We start from the raw sequence: 19,532 nt of genomic DNA on the forward strand, positions 1-19,532 counted from the left end.
ATCGTTTTGAACGAATTAAAAAGTTTAGAACCTGCTACAGTATTAAATTGAAATCTTCCGAGTAATTTCTAATGGAAATAAGGTTACCTATATTTATTGAGTTTTTGTATGATTCAGGTACTACAGAGGAAGGGACCTCGCTTTTATCAATGTTATAACTTATACCCGTTTTCCCTTGTGAGGTAAATGCCACATCTATGGCCACATCCTTTAGGAAGCAAATGTAGTTCACACTGTATTCGCATAAACATTAGAGTATCTGTTTACATACATAGTATGTTCTAAGATAATATATCGAAAACTAAAACATATGACTTAAAAGGTCCGAAGGAATTTTATCAGCAACAACTTTAATATTGACCTATCTATAATGTCAGTTTCTTAAAACCGATACGATATCATCAATGCTAAATGATAACCCTTTGACGTAGGTCTATAGTAGCATTAAAATTGTTAAATTAATATAATCATTCGATATATAACTAAACACAATTTAATAAAAACAAAGTAAGTACTGCTAGAATAAAAGACTGGATTCAACTAGAAAGCTAAACCTTTGTTAAAAAAAGCAGGTCATTTATAACACTCGATATTGATAACCTCTTCAATCTAGGCTTCAAAAAAACCACATTCTCGCCTTATATGTTATCCGCCTCATTTCCATTCAGAACGGCACCTTTCAATATTTTGAACGTGCCCATTTTGTAACAAATGGCAGCAGATAAACGAAGTAACACGATAAAACTCCGGTAAACATTTTTCCAATACTGCAATTGCGGAAGCTCATCGCTGGAGGTCTTCATGCCGAAGGCAGATAATTTTGTTTAGTGGCGTCCCGAAGCGACTCTCGACTCTCGACCTTCGATTGATTCGGTTACGTTAACGATGAATAAACACTCTTTAAAATCAGCGTTTGAAAGAAAACAAGTTTGTATTCCAAGGAGTTTTCATGTCGATTTATAAGGTAAGTACCAAAATTGTTTTTGTTACCGCTTTGCTTTTTAAAGTGAAACTTTTATTACATCCTCTCAAACTTTTTGGTCTGTGTAGCGCATGTCGCGTGACGGTCGGCTGCCGAGTAGGTATAAAGCAGTCTTCGTAAAGTTTCACTTTTACCGTGGTTTCATAAAACCACACAACATTTTTTGTTTCTACTATCGACATGAATTGTCGAGAATTCAATATGAGGATACCTAAATGTTTGCAAATTCTAATGATCATGCAATATTTATATAAGTCTAGCATGATAATCTAATATCAGTTATTTAAAATTCATAAGAAACGATTATTATAAACCAAATTTTTCACAAAAAATAATTATATATATGTAATAATAAATATAGTATATACTGGTGGTAGTAACTTAGAAAATAATTTATAGTTAACTATTCTACAGTTAGAACACATATAACTACAAAATGCTACTAATTGACATCGATATTTCATTGCAAACGTTTAGATGGGAACTGCAAACTTTTCTTCAACTTATTTTTACAGCGCATTCTTTTTATCATATTATACCTAGTTACCTACATAACTTTCTATTTTAAAATCATTAGTAATTAATAAACACTTCACCACACCACACATAAATGAAGTATATAATAATTATAATAGGTGGGTTTTCCAAACGGAAATTCTGACCAATTGTTAATTTTTTATGCATTTATATTAAGGATAGTCGGCCATGTTAAAGTTATCTCGGTCGACTTATGGACACACTGATAAAATGTTCAGCCAGCGAAACATTGTACTTAAATTAAGAATAATAAAACATCAATCTATTTAATTGGACTTGCATAACATACACTTCAAACAAAATCTTTGCACATTCCGCATAAATTCAGCTTTATTAGATGATATGAAACACAACCACTAAATCAGAAGTTTTATAGAATATTCTAAATGTAAAACATAGGTACAGAAAATTGTTGCTTGTAGATTTAAGGTATATTGAATTGAATAGTTTATGAGGCAGTTTTTGAAGTAGTATTTAATTAATTAATAGAAACCAGGTATATTCAGACCTTAAACACGACCTAGAAGAAATTTGAAAATATTTTGTAATATTGTTGGTTAATCTTTTTGTTCGTGAGTAGCGCGATTTATATCATCATAATTTCAAAACAGAGGAATAGATAATATTATTATAGTCGTGTGTTTATACGGAGATACAATGTTATTTATATTTTTCATCATTTTTGGTGAGTTAGTGCTGTGATATAGTTTAATTTAGTGAAAGGTGGAGTGTTTATAAATCTTATAAATTAAATTCATTTTTTTGTCTTGTTGTTATTTTTTAATTGGTCATTATTTGTTAGCGCTTTTTGTGTTCAGGGAAAACCAGTAACAATATAAAGTGTAGGTAAATAACAATCTCCCAACCATGCAAAGGATAGAATTTCTATATGCCTGAGTGAACCACATAATATTTTATTTGATGTTCTTAAAGGTCCTGAGAAAGAAAATGTTTTATTTCAGTGATCGGTTATTCCATAATTCTTATACATATCTATTATGGATGGAATTGTTTGTGTATTATATCTATTCATACAAATATAGTGAATATTTTGTTGGATTTTTATAGTGATATGTGAAATATGTAATGATCCAAGATTTTAGGTGAGGTACATTGATTGAATTGACTTGTAAATAAATTTTTGATAAATTATGTAGGTATTTAAACCATGAAGCCTTCCTTTCTAAATTCTTATTTTCTTTGCATGGTTTTCATTCAGTGCTAAGTGTTGTAACGCTATGCTAAGTGCCATTTAAAACTCCCAGTAATAATACCTTTTTTCTGAATAGCGTCATCTATAACACTATCATCATGTCAAACGGGGTCCTGTCCACCGACCCTATCAGTGGATATTTGTGAGGCGCTGTGCGGGCCCTCTGTGGCCTGTAACAGCACTCAGCTATGCTGCCCTACAGCATGTGGAGGCGCCATGTGTGTTGACGCTATGACACAGAGGCATTTTGTTAATTTAGGTAAGGCTGAAGTAAAAAGTTTGGTCCTCGATTGTCCACTATTGTACAAAATAGTAGGCACATAATGGCCAATCCTCGCACCCGCCAAAGGGTCTACTTAATTAAATTCTATTATAATAACTGTTTAGACATAATCCAAAAGAAAGTAGAACTAAAAATGCGTTTACAAAATATATGAAGTGATCCATTAGACAATGCTATGTAAAAATACTTGATATAGATGCACAGAATACGGACATATACATTATAATTTATACATATAATGCACGAAACTCCATAACGCGAAACATCAATTTTCACCTTAGTTTTTTACAAAGTGCACCAGAACAATCTAGTGGAAAATAATTGTTGAACCAAACGGCAAAAGAAGTTTTTATTCATAAATGCAGCACTTCCTGACCTTTGTAATATAATATCAAAGTTTTATCATATCTTTGCTATTATAATTATTGTATACTTGGTTACGTAAATCGAAGTTTTAAAGAACTAAAAGGAGCACTTTCTTTTTTCCATGTATATTGTAACATTTTATCTCAATGTTCTGTACTTTTTCGCTTGAAATTTAAATATGATAATATTTTGGAAAATTACCTACTTTCCGTTGTTGTTAGAAGAGTCCTTTATTTTTTTCAATTTTTATTCCATTTCATTAGTTAATAACGAATCGCCAATAAATAATTGTGTGGTTTACCAAATTTATTTCATCCACATGAAAAACTAACCAGCTTTTTAATTTTCAGTGAAGAAAGGCCGTTGCCCCGAGTACCCCCGTGGACCCTGGGTGTGCAGTCACACGTGCACCGGCGACTCCGACTGCCCCAGAACCCTTAAATGTTGCCCCAATAGATGCGGGGCACTTATTTGCCAGAAGCCGGAACACGATGAAATAGTACCTACCATGATATAATTTGTGAATAAATTAGTGAAATATTTAGTAGTTTCAATATGTTACCTTCCTACAATATTTAAGTAGACTTCCATATTTTCAATATAGAAATATATAGGCTATAAGCTATACATATATACAAAAAATTATTTTCATAAAGGAATACGACTGTAATTTCTATAATAGACGAACTCATTCATCCAGCTTTGAAGCTTGAAAGGGTATTAACTATTGACTCACTACAATAGACAGTTTAGTTAGAGATTAATGGAATTATCGATCTAATTGAATTTTCATTCAGAGCCTCAAATTATTGTACAATACTGTTTCTAGTTGTAAAGTCTCAAGAGTTTGTACTGCCATCGAGGTGCGGATCATCAATTATAATGTGTCGAAACCTAATAGGAAGCATTAGGAAGCCTGTGTCCCAGCGGTGGGAACAAATATGGGCACATGAGATGATTAGATATAATAAAAAAGGTTAATTATAGTTTCCAATTACCATCGATTTGTTTAGACATCGATTTGGTATATATATTGATGATATAATGGTACGCAGGTGTGGACTCGCTGGGTTAATCAGATCCAATGGGCAGAATCGTAATTAAACAAAGCCTTATATTAATTGCTGTCCCTGAATATCTGACCATTTTCTGTATCGAATTTATTTTGAGAAGGGTTTCGAATTGACCGGATTTATTAACAGGTTTGTTTTTTCGCATCTTGATACTTCAGTTATTGTAGATCTATATTATTTTGTATGTTTAAATTGATGATGATGGATTTTGATAATGTATTTAGTGGTGCATTAGACATAGCTTGGAAGTTGGAAGATGTCTAGTCAATCCTTTCAATTGGCAGTACCTAAGTTATATGAGGAACGGTTTTGTAGAAGGTATTTATTGTTCAAATGTGATATTCATTCGCGAAATTCATGGCATTTAAAAAAGAATTCAATTCAATATGTAAATTTGTCTTATTGAATGTGTGGTATTTTTAATAAATAATGTATCAAATTGTGTTTATTAATAATTAAAGTAATTTTTGTAAAAACAAGCGCCTACTATATTCAATTAGCAAGCACGTTGTAAAGTGTATTAGCAATTAAGTTTTGATAAATTATACATGTTAAATAAATAGGAAAATCATGTGAGTCCTTAACTGCGTACATTTTTGTCATGTGACTAATGACGTAGAGTCCCAGAAGGCTTCATCAATCATGTGTTTCGAAAGGGGATAATATTATTTTAGAGGAATGAGTATGATTTGATTTATTTTAATGCTTGTAGGTAAATATTCCACGCGCCAGTTTCGATCAGTCTCTTCTTACGAATAGAAATAGAAAGAGTAATTATATAGTTTGTATTAGCATAATATATGCAATAGGTATGCATCGCGGTTACAGCGCACATGATGCCGCAGTATTTAGGGGGAGTCCGGGAGACTTGAACCGCTTTTTACTAAAAACTCTATAAAATCTGATCAGTGACCTGGAGAGCTTTAAGATCTACACCATTTGGAAGCCTTATTATCTGGCTAAGATTTTATACTATTCTGAAAATAAAAGTTGCAAGGTAGTAAACTAAGTTGTAATAAAAAATGAGTTTTGATTCAAGTCTCCCCAACCGGTGGGACACTTGCCCATCAGGTGCGGGACACTTGCCCATACCTTTTTAGAGAGGGGAAATGACGCAAATAAAGCATATTATTCATTAGTTATGTATTATTTAGACACATTTAACAATAACTAGATTATTCATAATCATCTTCTAAACAATTTAGTGAAAAATATTTTTAAAGCAACTCCTAAACATAACATTCGCTTCTTTTTATTAATTAAATACTCGTTTTGAGGTATCTACTGCTAAATAAATCTACAAAACTAATTTAAAGACATTTCTTACTATTGCCTACTATTGTAGTAATAGTAAGATTGCCTCTTGGATGTTCACTTTGGAGGAATTTGGCGTAGTCGAATGCTAGTTGCATTGTTTGTTTTATGGTTAAACCATAGTGCATTTTACTGCAGGTCAATAAGTAACGAACGAGCAATTTCTCTTTATTTACATTGAAAATCCGGGAGCATTTGTATTGGCTCCCCTTGTCTTGCAAAGGTGTTAACTTTTGTTCACCTAAGAGGTAATACCGTAAAGTGGTTTTGCCTATCCCATACATGATTGCAATTTGACGAATAGATTTGCCACTCTTTATTTCTCTGACTGCGCTTTCAATCTTAGACTTAGTAAACGGTTTCCTGCGACGACTACCTTCCTTAGGCTTATTCTGAGATGGCATTTTCTTTCTAAAACAAAACAAAAGCTAACTTAAATAGTATACAAACTGCAAAGGGAGAGTAAAACCATTGTTCAAGTCTCCCGACTGCAGACTGGTTCAACTCTCCCGCACCCGACCCAAGGCCATATCTTGATTTTTTTCCAACAAATCCACTATCAACTGGAGAACAACACTGAACGTACGACAAAATACGATGATCTAGTTATGCAATAACGTAGGTGTTTGATATATACCTTCATAAATGCGTGCATAGAAATTAAAACAACAAAGCCAAAAAAATTCACTCCGCGACAATGAAACCACTTTTTCGGAACTCACGGTCGAACGCGTCTGTTATCACTCAAAATTTTGAGTTGCTTGTGATTGGCGGGTTACGCGCGTTCATTTGTTTGCCACTTGGCGTAATTTGGCACCTAATTTAAAAAGTTATTGAAAGTGGTTCAACTCTCCCACCTGGGCAAGTCTCCCGGATTCCCCCTAGCTAGTTATTAGAACTATCCACTTTAAATTACCTTACAAAAAATAGTAGTTTTTATTTAAAATTGACATCTATCTCATGAAAGCTCGTGTCATCAACACCTAATTGGAAGCTTGTGAACAGCGTTATGTACCAACTAATACACACAAACCACAGAGGAAAAATATACAGCAACCAAATATTTTTTTTCTCGTATTTATTATTAAAAGGTAATGGATAGAGGGTAAATCTCACCATGAAATTTCATATTAATTTATATCCAGCTTCCAGTAAAAAGCAAAGCAAGCTTTTAACGTATATGAAGTAAATTCTTTGAATACAAGTCTGTGACTGTTATTGCACAAACTACCAGCTAAGGCAATATCGCCATAAAATATTTTACAAAAACCATATTTCATTAATATTTCATAGTGGTCCATTGAAAAGTTACATTTGGGGTCGCATTTTTTAGAGGACGCAATTTTATTTTTTTGATGTGTAGGGGGGGTCAGTGTGAAGCTATCACCAAGTTTGTGGGGTCGCCACCCTTGTCCCACGGCCGCCATCTTGAAAATAGCGGTTGAAATGGTTTTTACGATATATCACTTAAACTATTTATCTGATAATAAAACAATGTTAACATTATTCGTTGCAAATTAAATTCTCTACAACTTAGGTTCAGTAACTTTTTGTCGTAGAACTATAAACAAAAAAGTTATAAGCGAAAATGTTCAGAAATTAGAGATGTTTATATTTTTCAATAAAACTTTTTTTTTATAAGTTTACGAAGAAATTATATCAGACCATTTTTGTAGATTGTTTTTCGTAGAACAACTTTTATTTACAACATTTTTTCATTAAGTAAATAGCTAAGGTTTTACAGCCATCCGATGTGAGTACTATTTTAAGTACTTACTCTTTACTATACAGAATACGATATATTATGTGTGTACTAATAATAATTTGTCACCAGTAATTATTTTATTTTTGTTATAATAATATTTTTAACAATTAATTTTACAATATTATTAATAATTAATTATTGAATCTTTTCCCCACAACCCAGGAGGTAGAGTCTGGAAGTGCGTTTTTTTTACGTCGAAAAGCAGGGCTGAAATGTTCTGCAGTGTGCTTCCATTGTTGTGGAGTCTGGGAAAAGAGCCAATAGCCAATTTATTATGTATAGTTACTACTGAAAAATAGTACTCACTTCTGAGCGCTGTAAAACCTTAGCTATTGACGTAATGAAAAAATGTTGTATATAAAAGTTGTTCCTCGAAAAACAATCTACAAAAATAGTCTGTTATATCATTTCTTCGTAAAATGATAAAAAAAAGTTTTATTGAAAAATATAAATAGCTCTAATTTCTGAACATTTTCGCTTATAACTTTTTTATTTATAGTTCTACGACAAAAAGTTACTGAATCAAAGTTGTAGAGAATTTAATTTTGCAACAAATAATGTTAAAATTGTTTTATTATCAGATAAATAGTTTAAGAGATATATCGTTAAAACCATTTCAACCGCTATTTTCAAGATGGCGGCCATGGGACAAGGGTGGCGACCCCACAAACTTGGTTTTAGCTTCACACTGACCCCCCCTATACATCAAAAAAATAAAATTGCGTCCTCTAAAAAACTCAAGGTCAGGCCTAAAAAATGTAACATTTCAATGGATCATAGCTATTCCCAAATCTTTTCGTATCAAAATTATTCTCACAAGTCCACATTTTCTTTAACATAAGATACTGTATTTTTTACTCTGTGTCCGTATAGCGTATACCTTAATTAATTTTAGAACTACCTATTAAGCCTCATGCCAGGTTGTGACTATGCAATCTTGAGATACGCTTAGACGGAAAATAAAGGGAACGTGATTGGATTTTCAAGTAGACGAGCGATTTTTATGCAAATATGTTATCGGAGAGATGTACTCAATGAACGTACATTTTCCGGAGTACATTTGATGTAGGTACGATTTTCTTTTATTGGGTTTATAATGAATGCGCTGTGGAGCCTATTTATTTCATGAATTTTTAATATTAGTACAATATTATTTATTTCAAGCTTTTGGATCTAATTCAGGAAAAAAAATTATAATTTTAGAAAGTTTATGTTACCCTTCACTTGCTTTTTTATGAACTACCTTTATAATATATTGTGTACGTTGTGTACTCTACACAATATAATATATGAAAGTTTATGAGGATGGATGGATAGAAAGATATTTGTTAGGACCCACAACAGCAGAAACAATAAGGGCTTATAATGATACAAGCTATAGAAATAATCGCCTTAGCACGTGGTTACGTCCGCGGGCGAAACTGTAACTTGGCTAGTAGAAACATAAAATCGATTCTCCAAGAGATTTTTCTAGTTCGACACTGAAACAGTTATACAGATATAATAATACAAGGTGGACCAAAAGAAGTCATCCGATGTTGTTTGGCTCTCATTTTTTTTCTTAATTAAAAACTTCGATTCTGTTTTTTGATTATGTTTATTTGAACCTTTAAAATTTTATTGGTTAAGTCGAGAAGATGATATCGGTCAAATGGGCGCCGTCACAATTGATTGCCATACGGGCTCGTTTTATGGCATTTCTCATCACTTCAGCGAGAACTTCGGGCGACAAATTCTCGCACTCGTGTCTAATGTTGTCCTTGAGGGCTTTCAAGGTCTCAGCCTTGTTCATGTAAACAAAAAAACCCCACAAAAAAGTCTGGAACGGTTAAATCGGGCGATCTTTCGGGCCAGTGCAAATCGCTAAAACGAGAGATGAGGCGACCCGGGAAAGCCGCCCTCATAATATCGGTTGTGGCTCGCGCAGTGTGTGCCGTTGCTCCGTCCTGTTGGAACCACATATTCTCCAGTCCTAATTCGTCCAATTGCGGCAGAAAAAAACTCAGTCAACATGGCTCTATAGCGTGCACCGTGCCCGTAGCATGTTTCCGGCGACAGCGGCGATATTCTCGGCAGAACGGGTGCTCCGGGGCCGGCCACTCTTGGCAACGTCTCGTGTGGTCCCATACTCTTCAAGGTTGGTGGCCAAACGGCGCAGTGTTTGCGCAGTCAGTGTCGGACGGCCGGGGAATCGGCGACGAATTGTTACGCAAAAAAGTTGACACGATTATTCCAAGTTATTGGGTACTGTATCGCTCCATGGCTTGTTCACTTGTATTCTACATCTGTCCAGTACACAAATGTCAAAACAGATTTGACATTGGCGGCCATTTGCAAAAATGAGAGCATCTTCCAATAGGGTGATTTCTTTTGGCCCACCTTGTATCACGAGCATCGTGCCGTAATACGTTTTGGATTTTAGTTTTCAATCTGTAAGCTCTTTGTCTAGTGAGACTGAGAGGATAAAAGCTGTTTCTCAGAAACGGATGTTTTGTCGCGGCTTCAACATCCATTGTGCCGTTTGTGGTAGAGTTAAATGGAATTGCAGTGCATTTAAACATCGTTTATATTTATTTGGACTGGATTGCTTGCGCTATCATAAAGATGTATAAATATGTCTGCTCGTTGAATATGAAGCTGGAAGGGTTCCGTAGGAAATAGGAATGTGGTATACCTAAAGTTTAAGTGGTATTTAAATTGGTCTACAATCTACATTTAAGTAAAATAAATTAACTTTAGACGCACATGTATTTTTGAGAAAAGCATTAACTAACAATTAACATTATTAACTTCATAATTTAAGAAGCATGGTGGAAATTTTTTCATTTAATATGTATTTAAGTCAAAATGTTGGTGTTCAATATACATATCATAGAAAAATCACATCTCTAATAAATATTTCAGCAGCGCTCCAAAACTATCTGATAATAATTATTGTCTTTCATTCTTAACCTGCCTGCCTGCTAAGGTAGCTCTTTCCTTTTTTATATTGAAATATGGTTTCAAACTCTACTTTCATAACGATCTACCGTGAAAACAAAAATGATAATAAATACTACCTACTCATAATTATTCAACTTGACTTTTATCGCCTTTGAAAGCAATGCCTTTACTTTTTTTAAAACGAAAGGATAATCAACGAATCACAGAGAGAATCAACTACAGAGAACCTGAGCCAATTTAACCACTCCCGCTGCTCGAAAATTTAATTTCTTTCGAATAAACAAATATTTTATTTAGACCACGTCGCCCCTTTGCTGCTACGATATTTTTTTATATCCGTTTCATGTTTAATTAATTCCAGATTGATGATGTTATACATCAAATTATATTAAGAGACTAAATAAATTTACATATTAAAACAATAAACAAGGGAGAATTGGCCAATGCCTCAATAAATATTTGCGAAAAAAAAAATTTTTATCTTTTTGATGAACGGCATCACAGTGGTTCATTCGGAGCATCGAAAATATTTTACTGCAAAAAACTAGTCTCTCTGTCAAAACAGCAAAAAAAATAGACAGATAAATTTCCTCAGTATAATTGAAAAGTAAGGTACATCAAGTTGAAAATATAATTTGAACTTAGAACTGGAAACGTGACGACGGGTCCCCAGAGAGCCTGACGGGTGTAACATCTCAAATCAGAATAATATTTCTTGTTAACGTGTTATAGTTGTATAAGTTTTCGCATTTCACCTAGTTTGACGTGTGTGTACTTCGTCCGGGATGAAAAGGGTTTACTGTTAACAGAAACTATTTTACAGACGTAATGATAGCGCAGGTATACAAAGGGGTCACTATGATGTCTTAAAGCAGTATTAATTCCAGTATTGAAAACTGGCGCTAGGCGACCTATATAGGCTTTGTGATTTTTCCACATTGGAATTAATACTGCTTCAAAAAATCATGGTAACCCCTTATAAATTATATAAATAAAATATATATTATCACTAGCTGTGCCTCGCGGTTTTACCCGCGTTGCTCCGCTCCTGTGGTCTTAGCGTGATGATATATAGCCTATAGCCTTCCTCGATAAATGGGCTATCTAACACCGAAAGAATTATTCAAATCGGACCAGTACTTCCTTAGATTAGCGCGTTCAAACAAACAAATTCTTAAGCTTTATAATATGTATTAGTATAGATTAACTCTGTTAATTTTTTTGCGAGTACTATAACTATAAAATTGGGTTATATTTAAAATATGGATAAGTAAATTAGAAATTGATTAGTTTCTAACAGTTTTATAACAAGATTTCTTGATTATATTACTTTATAATGTTTCAAACTCTATAACTTTCATATTCAGATATTTGTAACGTCCTTGTTACGTGATTGAGCCTTGGGATAATCAAACTTCTTAAATTAGTTATTTTTTGCTGATAATCTAAGAAAAAACTTTCACAGAGTAATTTAAATTTGTGTCTATACTGAAGATCTGAAAAACACTTTGAAAATATAAAGTAATTACGTACAATTTTTATAATTTAAAAAGCTATTATAATGTTATTATAAGATATATTTTGTTGTCCTATAAAGGTATTGAAGATATTTTTACTGCTTTTCCTACTTTGTATATTGCAGTTAACCTGTTTCAAAATAGCCAGATTTTGAATATTCTCTTCGTCATAAATGAAAATGTTACGTTTATAGCTTCGTGAAATGGAATATTTGGTTTCTCCTGGGCATGTTTTTATGCCAAGTGTCGTTTCTGCAAACACAATATCTAACAAAAGGTTACAAAAGTGTAACAACTAACAGTTTTTCTCAGACTATTGTGTTAAAAAAGTTTAGATACAGGTTTACTGATTGTTAAAAGACCGATAAGATTTACCTAATAGTTAATAGACACTCACTTGCGGAGCTTATATTAAAGGTAATTTTACGTAAAGCTTTAAGATAAAGCGTCCCTGAAAATACAATTTTTCTGTATGAATTTTTCAATAAAATTTCCACACTTTGTTATCAAAATGAATTTTAAAAACCATCCAGTGAAGACACGAGAATTTTTCTTCATTTAAATATTCACTTTAATATACCTACCATTGATTCTTTGACACGTTGTATATCTGATGATCATATTTTGTGTACCGATCATAGCTGTACCGATAGATACAAATGTTTAATTTGTTTTCACAGAAATTAAATACCGCTTTTTAAATTATAAAAATAACAAAAACACTTATAATTCAATAAAGTATGTATAAATAATTCGTGTCATTTGTATACCAACACCGTGGACTTTAAAAATGAATGTAATAATACATAATTACATTTTTAATTACATTAAATTAAATCAGCAATCAAAAATTTATTTATGTGTGATAGAGCGCACTACGCCTTTCAATAATATTTAAATGTTACTTAATATGGAAAAAATGAAATTCTGCATTTTATAAAAAAGGTAGTTTATTTTCTTTCATCAGATGTAAAAGATCCTCCTCCGATACAAATCTCTCTGGATCGATGCAATCAGCACTTGGCCCCGGCAATTCGGCTTGCGGTGTTTTTCTCAAATTGGAACAACAATAGTCTTCGCGAAGTTCCTGAAGCTGAAATAATATAAAGAGACTGTGAATATTTTAGCTCAATCTCACTATAATATCTGCTATCGTTTGCTTTCTTTACACTGTGATATAAATGTAAATAATCAACACGATTAACTTCTCACTTATAGGAAATACTTAACATACATAAACTGTTTCTAGTACATTTGTGTACAACGGTACATCCTCCTAATAGTATAAAAACGTATAAAAGTTTTAAGGATGTATGGATGTAATCTTTGTGCCTCTTTCAGTTACTTTTTATCCGTTTGCCATCAAAGTCAAGCTGCAGTAGAGCATTAACGCAGTTCATTATTAATTTTCTATACGTTTGTAATTTCATTTTCTTCAGTTATTATGTTACTTATTCTTAAAAGCTTGAAACATAATCTGAAAATTTAGATATTTAGATTAGTTATACTTAGCTTTATAAATATAGAAGATATTCGTATTATACTTAGAATATAGTAGTTATACCAAATAAAATATTCAGTACATAATATACATAAACTATACATTGAAATTGTGCGTGATATCCATCAAATTAATGAGTTCAAAGGTAGAAAAATAAAGAGTACTATTGGAAGACGATCCTATAAACATCGTTGTCGGAACTAACTAGCTAGGCTGCTCTACTAGAAAACTAATCATTTTCAATTTTAATCTAATTAAATGTAATTATTCGAGCAAAATATTTCAAGCGTAAGTATTTTTTTATTTCACCTGATATTTTCGACGTATTATGTACCTAATTCAAATATTTTAGTAGCTCGAGATCTAATTAAAATTCTTCCCAAGCTTGATCGACTTGCTGGTAATGAAATAACAATTTCGAACATGGATGACTTACCGATGTAGATTAATGGTCTAGCCAGAATTTTATCAATACCCCATTTTCGAAGGCATTAATAAAAATAATGTACTTTTGTTTATAGAAATATAAATAAAATTAAATTTTAAAATACAGAATTACAATTTAGCACTGTTAACGTAAAAAAAGGAGTTTAAATAACTGTCCACTAAGCTTTAGTAGTTTAGTATATTCCTAAATTATTAGGTTATACCAAGACATAGCTGGCAGAAACCTATGTAAAATACGATATCATTTATCATGGCTATGCATTTCAGGAATGACATGGCAATGAAATTATTTAAAAGGTTGTAAAAATACCAATATGTATGTAAAATCTTGAAAACTCACATATCACATCAAATTCGTTACATTTCCTATGGTATACATGTTATACATGTTGTCAACTTCCCATCTTGAGCTTGGATTCTGCCAATATTCTTTTTCAATGTTTCTGCCAAAGCAATCAAAAGACACTTTATTGATTTTTTTATCCTTTGTAATTTATTGACAAACTTAGTACCTCTATGAACACTGTTTTTCGGAACATTGTGTACTGATATTTTAAATCCCAGGTACACTACATTTGGCAACCTTTATATTTTATAACATTGCTATTTGGGAAGGGCTCTCTACAGCTAGTACAATGTTATATGACCTTTCCAATAGCTTAGTGGTAAATAATAAACAAAATAGGAAGTCTGCAATCACATGTCCCGTGCACACATAGTGGTCAGGTACGCAATTTGCATGTCAAAGTGTGTTTGACGAGTGCAGACTGAAATGGGAGTTAAAATCACGCTCACTTTGAACTGGTTATTTTTCTCTATACTATCTCTACTAATACTAATTTTCTACTATTCTTACTTCCTAATTATAAATGTGAAAGTGTGTTTATTTCGTTGTTTATCTTTCTTTCACGTCCAAATGGAGCGATGTTATGATATTATGAATTTTGTGTTTGGCCTCACGAGATAGTTAAGAGGCTAGAGCGTGACATAGACTAGTTTTTCCGTGGTTAAGCATTTCTTTGGAAATATTCCTTACTATCCAGGCAAATACGTGTGCGAAATGCTAGAAATATTATAGTTATGTTCTTCCTGTAAGTCTGATTCGAATGAACGGAAGCAAGTGCATCGATACGGAAGTTTAAAGAAAATTATATCGAGAAAGCGGATGTTGCTGTTAGGATATGAAGATGAAATACAGCATAATATTTTGTCTATTCTTTGAGTATATTTTATACTGTATCTGAATTTGACGTAGCTGTTACCTAAATTTATTATTATTCCTTTTTTTAAGTATGTTCACATGAAATCACGGTCGTTATGTCATAGCGCGTGTTGATAATATACCTAAATAAATAATAGGAAATATTGTCTGTTAGATATATATTATAATAAATCCAACCCCATACTGACCTGGGGTCTCTCCTATATGGTAGAACAAGTAGTCCAGATGATCGACAATGTTTTCACCTAATCTTCTCACTTCGCTCAGGCCAACAATGTCCCATTTGATTTGTTCTAGCGCGTACATTAATTCGGTGAGATTCTCATCATTTTTCAGAGTGAGTACATTGAGGGCTGCAATATATATTTTAGTATCGAGATGTGGTTCTGAGTTTTCGAGATTTATTGTTGGAGGGTGTTGGTCTCTTTCCCCCACGAGGACCATATGATAAGAGATCAGGACAAGTGGAGTAAAAGAGTGACAAGATGGTATCCTAGAGATGGTAAAAGGAAGAGGGGCAGACCGCTGAAAAGATGGGACGAGGATATAAGACAAGTGGCTGGGGTTACGTGGAATAGAGTAGCTCAGGACAGATCAGAATGGAAACGGTTGGAGGAGGCCTTTGCCGATTGGCAAACAGATCTGCAGAAAATAAAGAAACACCAAATACTAAAATAATTAAAATAGTGAATAGTTTGTTAGTTTTTGCAATTGTTTCATTTTCATTATATGTATGTACTAGACTTAAGTTTGATCTGAAATAAAAGGCTATCTTATCTTATCTAGATATATATTAAAAATAATTCGCCAAATGTGTTGCTAAGCGAGTACTCGAGAACGGCTTGACGAACCCGGCAATTTTTAACGTTTTTGTGAAGGCACATGAAGGTTCCTATGAGCATATGACAGAGGAAACATGGAAAAGGGGCAATAGGGCAAAACAAAGCTTGCTTGGGCAGCTAGTTATAAATAAATATAGCACAAAAGGTTTTACCTAGTGGTATTTTACCGGCTTCTATCCATTTTCGGCAGCACCAACACCTAAAGTAACAGGTTATGTCCACCGGCCACTAATCCATTAGTAGCACTATCCATTCCATAGTTTTTCATTTTGACTTCAATCGGCCACTACAGTATTTTTTGTATAACCATATTTAACATTTATTATTACCACCAGGTGAACTTCACCGTTCAAACGCATGTAGTTCGAAGAGCTTCATCTTTATAGAGAATTTAAATTAATTATTTTAACCAACGTATAATCGATCAAATTGATAATCGTACAAAGTCAAGATGTTCTTGATTAGTTGAATCAGTGTTTTTATTTATAGTAATTGGTTGTGTACAACATAATAGAATAAATATTACATAGCTAGGTATATTTTATTGAATAAATAAAGATTTCAGCTAACTACAGGTATTTCAGTCTAAGCGAAGTATTTGCGTGTCGTTCGGTATTTGGTAGCGACCTTAACCTCAGCTTTCATTCGTACGATCAAACTGTAATTTGGAGTTACAAGGTGAACAATAATTTGCTTCCGTTACTTTGTAACTTTATAAGAAAACAACAATAATTACGCAAAACATTAGTTACCCACATAATTACTTGTCGGAAAATATATAAACTCACTCATTTATAACTGCGTTAATATTACATTTTTATTAAAAAAAATTCCAATAGAACCGACAAATATGTAAAAAACAAGTAACTGTTTAATAAAACTATGTTATTCCTTTTCGCAAGACCCACGCTTCCTTTTCTTATCATATCTAATTATATTTTTACCGTGACTAATATGTTTTATGTGATTAGTTTTCAAATAGGTTAAATCGGGAACATAGTGAAATTCTTCTTGTCTTAAATAAAGTAAACTAATTGATGAACTTGGTAAAAGTTTCGTCAAAATCGATTTTTGTATTTCGCAGCTGTACCTATAGACAAACAAAAGTTTAAAGTTAATCTCTATGGTAACCTATGCTGATATCTCGATTCTACAAACAGGATTCGAATTTTATTTTTATTGCTAGTCAGAGTAGAGTTCAGAAATAATATAAAGGTGGGATCATAATCATACTTAACTTTTTTATTAATGCTTATATTGTCCATCATTCCGCTAATTGCGTTTTGATCACCTGGTAATCAAAAAACAATTAGACGGTGTTCTTCTTTCGCACGAAATCTACAATAATATTGATATAAAAGTGAATTCATTAAAGCCTTTCGTGGAAATCGCTTTATTCTTAATTTCAGTGGTTTTTTAATTATGTCTAGGTATTGTTAAATGTATTCGAAAATGTAGGTTACAATAGTGTGTATAATTTAATTATGTTAATTAGCTAGTTAATTTCATTGTATTAGATATTATTAAAATAGTTAGATAAAAATGGTTGTCTGTAAAGTCGGTTTACTGACGATAGTTGAACGTGACAACGTCCGATTGTGCTTCTTTGATAGTAATTAATTTATTATTTAATTTTTATCATAATATTGCTACTGTGTAACTATTTATTAATATAATGAATGAATTATCAATATTTCTTCAATCATTAATTATACAGGGTGTCCCACTGTTGGTATACTAAGCTCAAAGAGTCGTTTTCAAAATAATTGTACATTACTACAAAATGTTTGTCCCCCTAAAAAATCTTCGAAAAAAATATGGTTACGACTGAAATAAATCATTGTTAACGTTTTACAGACTAAACTTAAGCATACTGCATATCATTTCTGATAAAAAGCAATGAATTGCGATTCAAATTCTTACATAAATTTAATGTGAAAATAAAGTAACAAAAAAAGCTCCATACATTTTTTTATTGTCCCCTATGTGGACGACAATGAAAACCAATATTTTTATCAGAATTTTTGTATGAAACTTCCTATTTTTTTGTATCATAATTAAAAAGCAATGTTTGAAGTGTTATATCTGATAGATTAAACTATTTAAATTACCTTAAATAAACGAAGAATGACATATTATAAAAATGTCCCTATCAATCGTTTACAATTTCGTGACACTGATTTATTGACATAATTAACCAACTTCTTGTATCACAAAGAAGAGGAATCTAATTCTAATCATTGGCAACACTGGTCATGTCACGAAAAGTAAGGTAACATTAACGCGCCGCCATTTTGTTCGTCGTCCAGACATGGAAGAAGTCCTGTAGTGTGCTGTGCAAAAAATTTAGTTACAATTTCCTAACGACGTATTCTCAACAAAAGTAAGTACATTTTGAAGAATTCACCTACCGCAATTGTAATATACTTAAATTATGACTAGAGTAATAGATTACACTTTCAATCTAATGGTAAATGTGATTATGTTTTGTGTAAAAGTATTTCTTAGGTTATTTTTTACATGTTACTGACGAACAATTTCTTGACATTTACTGACGTCAGTAAATTGTAGACGGTAAAGTTGTGGTCTCGTGTGTAAAGTATGAAAATAAGATATTAAAATATGTGTTAAATTAATGTAACGAATAAAAATAAAGGAGAAAAACAATAAATCTCTCAAGATTATTTTTTTGTAACTACAGGCCATAATTTTTTAAACTATGATGTAGGGTTAGTAAAGTCGGGCTTAGGGACTTGACTTTTCCTGGGATCTGATAACTTTTTTATAGTGAAAGCGGATCCGTGAGTCTTGGCCTCCAATTTTACAAGTGGTTTCTGATGGGATAACGCTTGCCTTATTGCATTTAGTGTTGATCGCTTTTCCACCCACACGAGTGATGCTTACTTTTGTTTTTATTTTTATTCAAAATACATATATCCAACAGCTTTTTTTAGTTTCAGAATGCCGCTAACCGGTGCCGAACGGCAAAAAAATACATTGATAAACTAAAAAAGCAAAACCCTGAAAAATATGAAAAGAAAAGGAAAAAACATCTCGAGAAAGTGAAACAAAGACAAAGAAAAATATCAGATCTTAATGACAGTGAAAAAGAAGCTCGAAGACAAAAATGGAAAGAAGCTAATGATAGAAGAAAAGAATAGTTTGGAAAATCCAAAAGTGCACGCCATATATTTTTTTTTAATAATTATTTATTAATAATTATTTTTGTTTATTTAATAACAATTAAACCACATCGAATCAGACCCTGAAAAATGAAAGGGTTCTATTCCTGAGCATACTTAAGCGTTTCGGTCGCTATCGTGTTAACAAGAAAATCCTCCGCACATACAGACACACGGACGTCCAAGACAGAACTTTTTTAAACTGTTTTTTAACTAGTTTAAATAACAAAAATGACATCAAAAATATCATGAATGTTAAAAATAGTGTTTTTTCTTAATATGTGTGTGTATGTATTATCTTACAAGTGCAATGTATGATACATAAAGACATTTTAAGTTTGAAAA

The 19,532-nt window shown here is 32.3% G+C and overlaps 1 protein-coding gene across 1 annotated transcript; it reads left to right on the forward strand.

The window, feature by feature from the left end:
- The first annotated feature begins 2,101 nt into the window (after positions 1-2,101).
- LOC149905255 (whey acidic protein-like) lies at positions 2,102-3,928 on the forward strand. Its single transcript, XM_090106673.1, has 3 exons — positions 2,102-2,204; positions 2,809-2,991; positions 3,732-3,928. Exons 1-3 carry the CDS (start codon positions 2,177-2,179, stop codon positions 3,896-3,898), a joined length of 378 nt encoding a protein of 125 aa, XP_089962799.1. The 5' UTR covers positions 2,102-2,176; the 3' UTR covers positions 3,899-3,928.
- The last annotated feature ends 15,604 nt before the right edge of the window (positions 3,929-19,532 follow it).

The sequence above is a fragment of the Colias eurytheme genome, chromosome 10, assembly GCF_061535395.1.
Source record: "Colias eurytheme isolate Ceu_HAF_F1 chromosome 10, ilColEury1 Martin Lab GWU primary, whole genome shotgun sequence".
Classification (NCBI taxonomy): domain Eukaryota; kingdom Metazoa; phylum Arthropoda; class Insecta; order Lepidoptera; family Pieridae; genus Colias; species Colias eurytheme.

Excerpts from the sequence above, each read along its gene's own strand:
- LOC149905255 (XM_090106673.1), top strand. The coding sequence starts at position 2,177 with ATGTTATTTATATTTTTCATCATTTTTG. Across the intron at positions 2,205-2,808 it reads TATATTTTTCATCATTTTTG|CGTCATCTATAACACTATCA; the intron begins GTGAGTTAGTGC and ends TTTTCTGAATAG. Across the intron at positions 2,992-3,731 it reads GAGGCATTTTGTTAATTTAG|TGAAGAAAGGCCGTTGCCCC; the intron begins GTAAGGCTGAAG and ends TTTAATTTTCAG.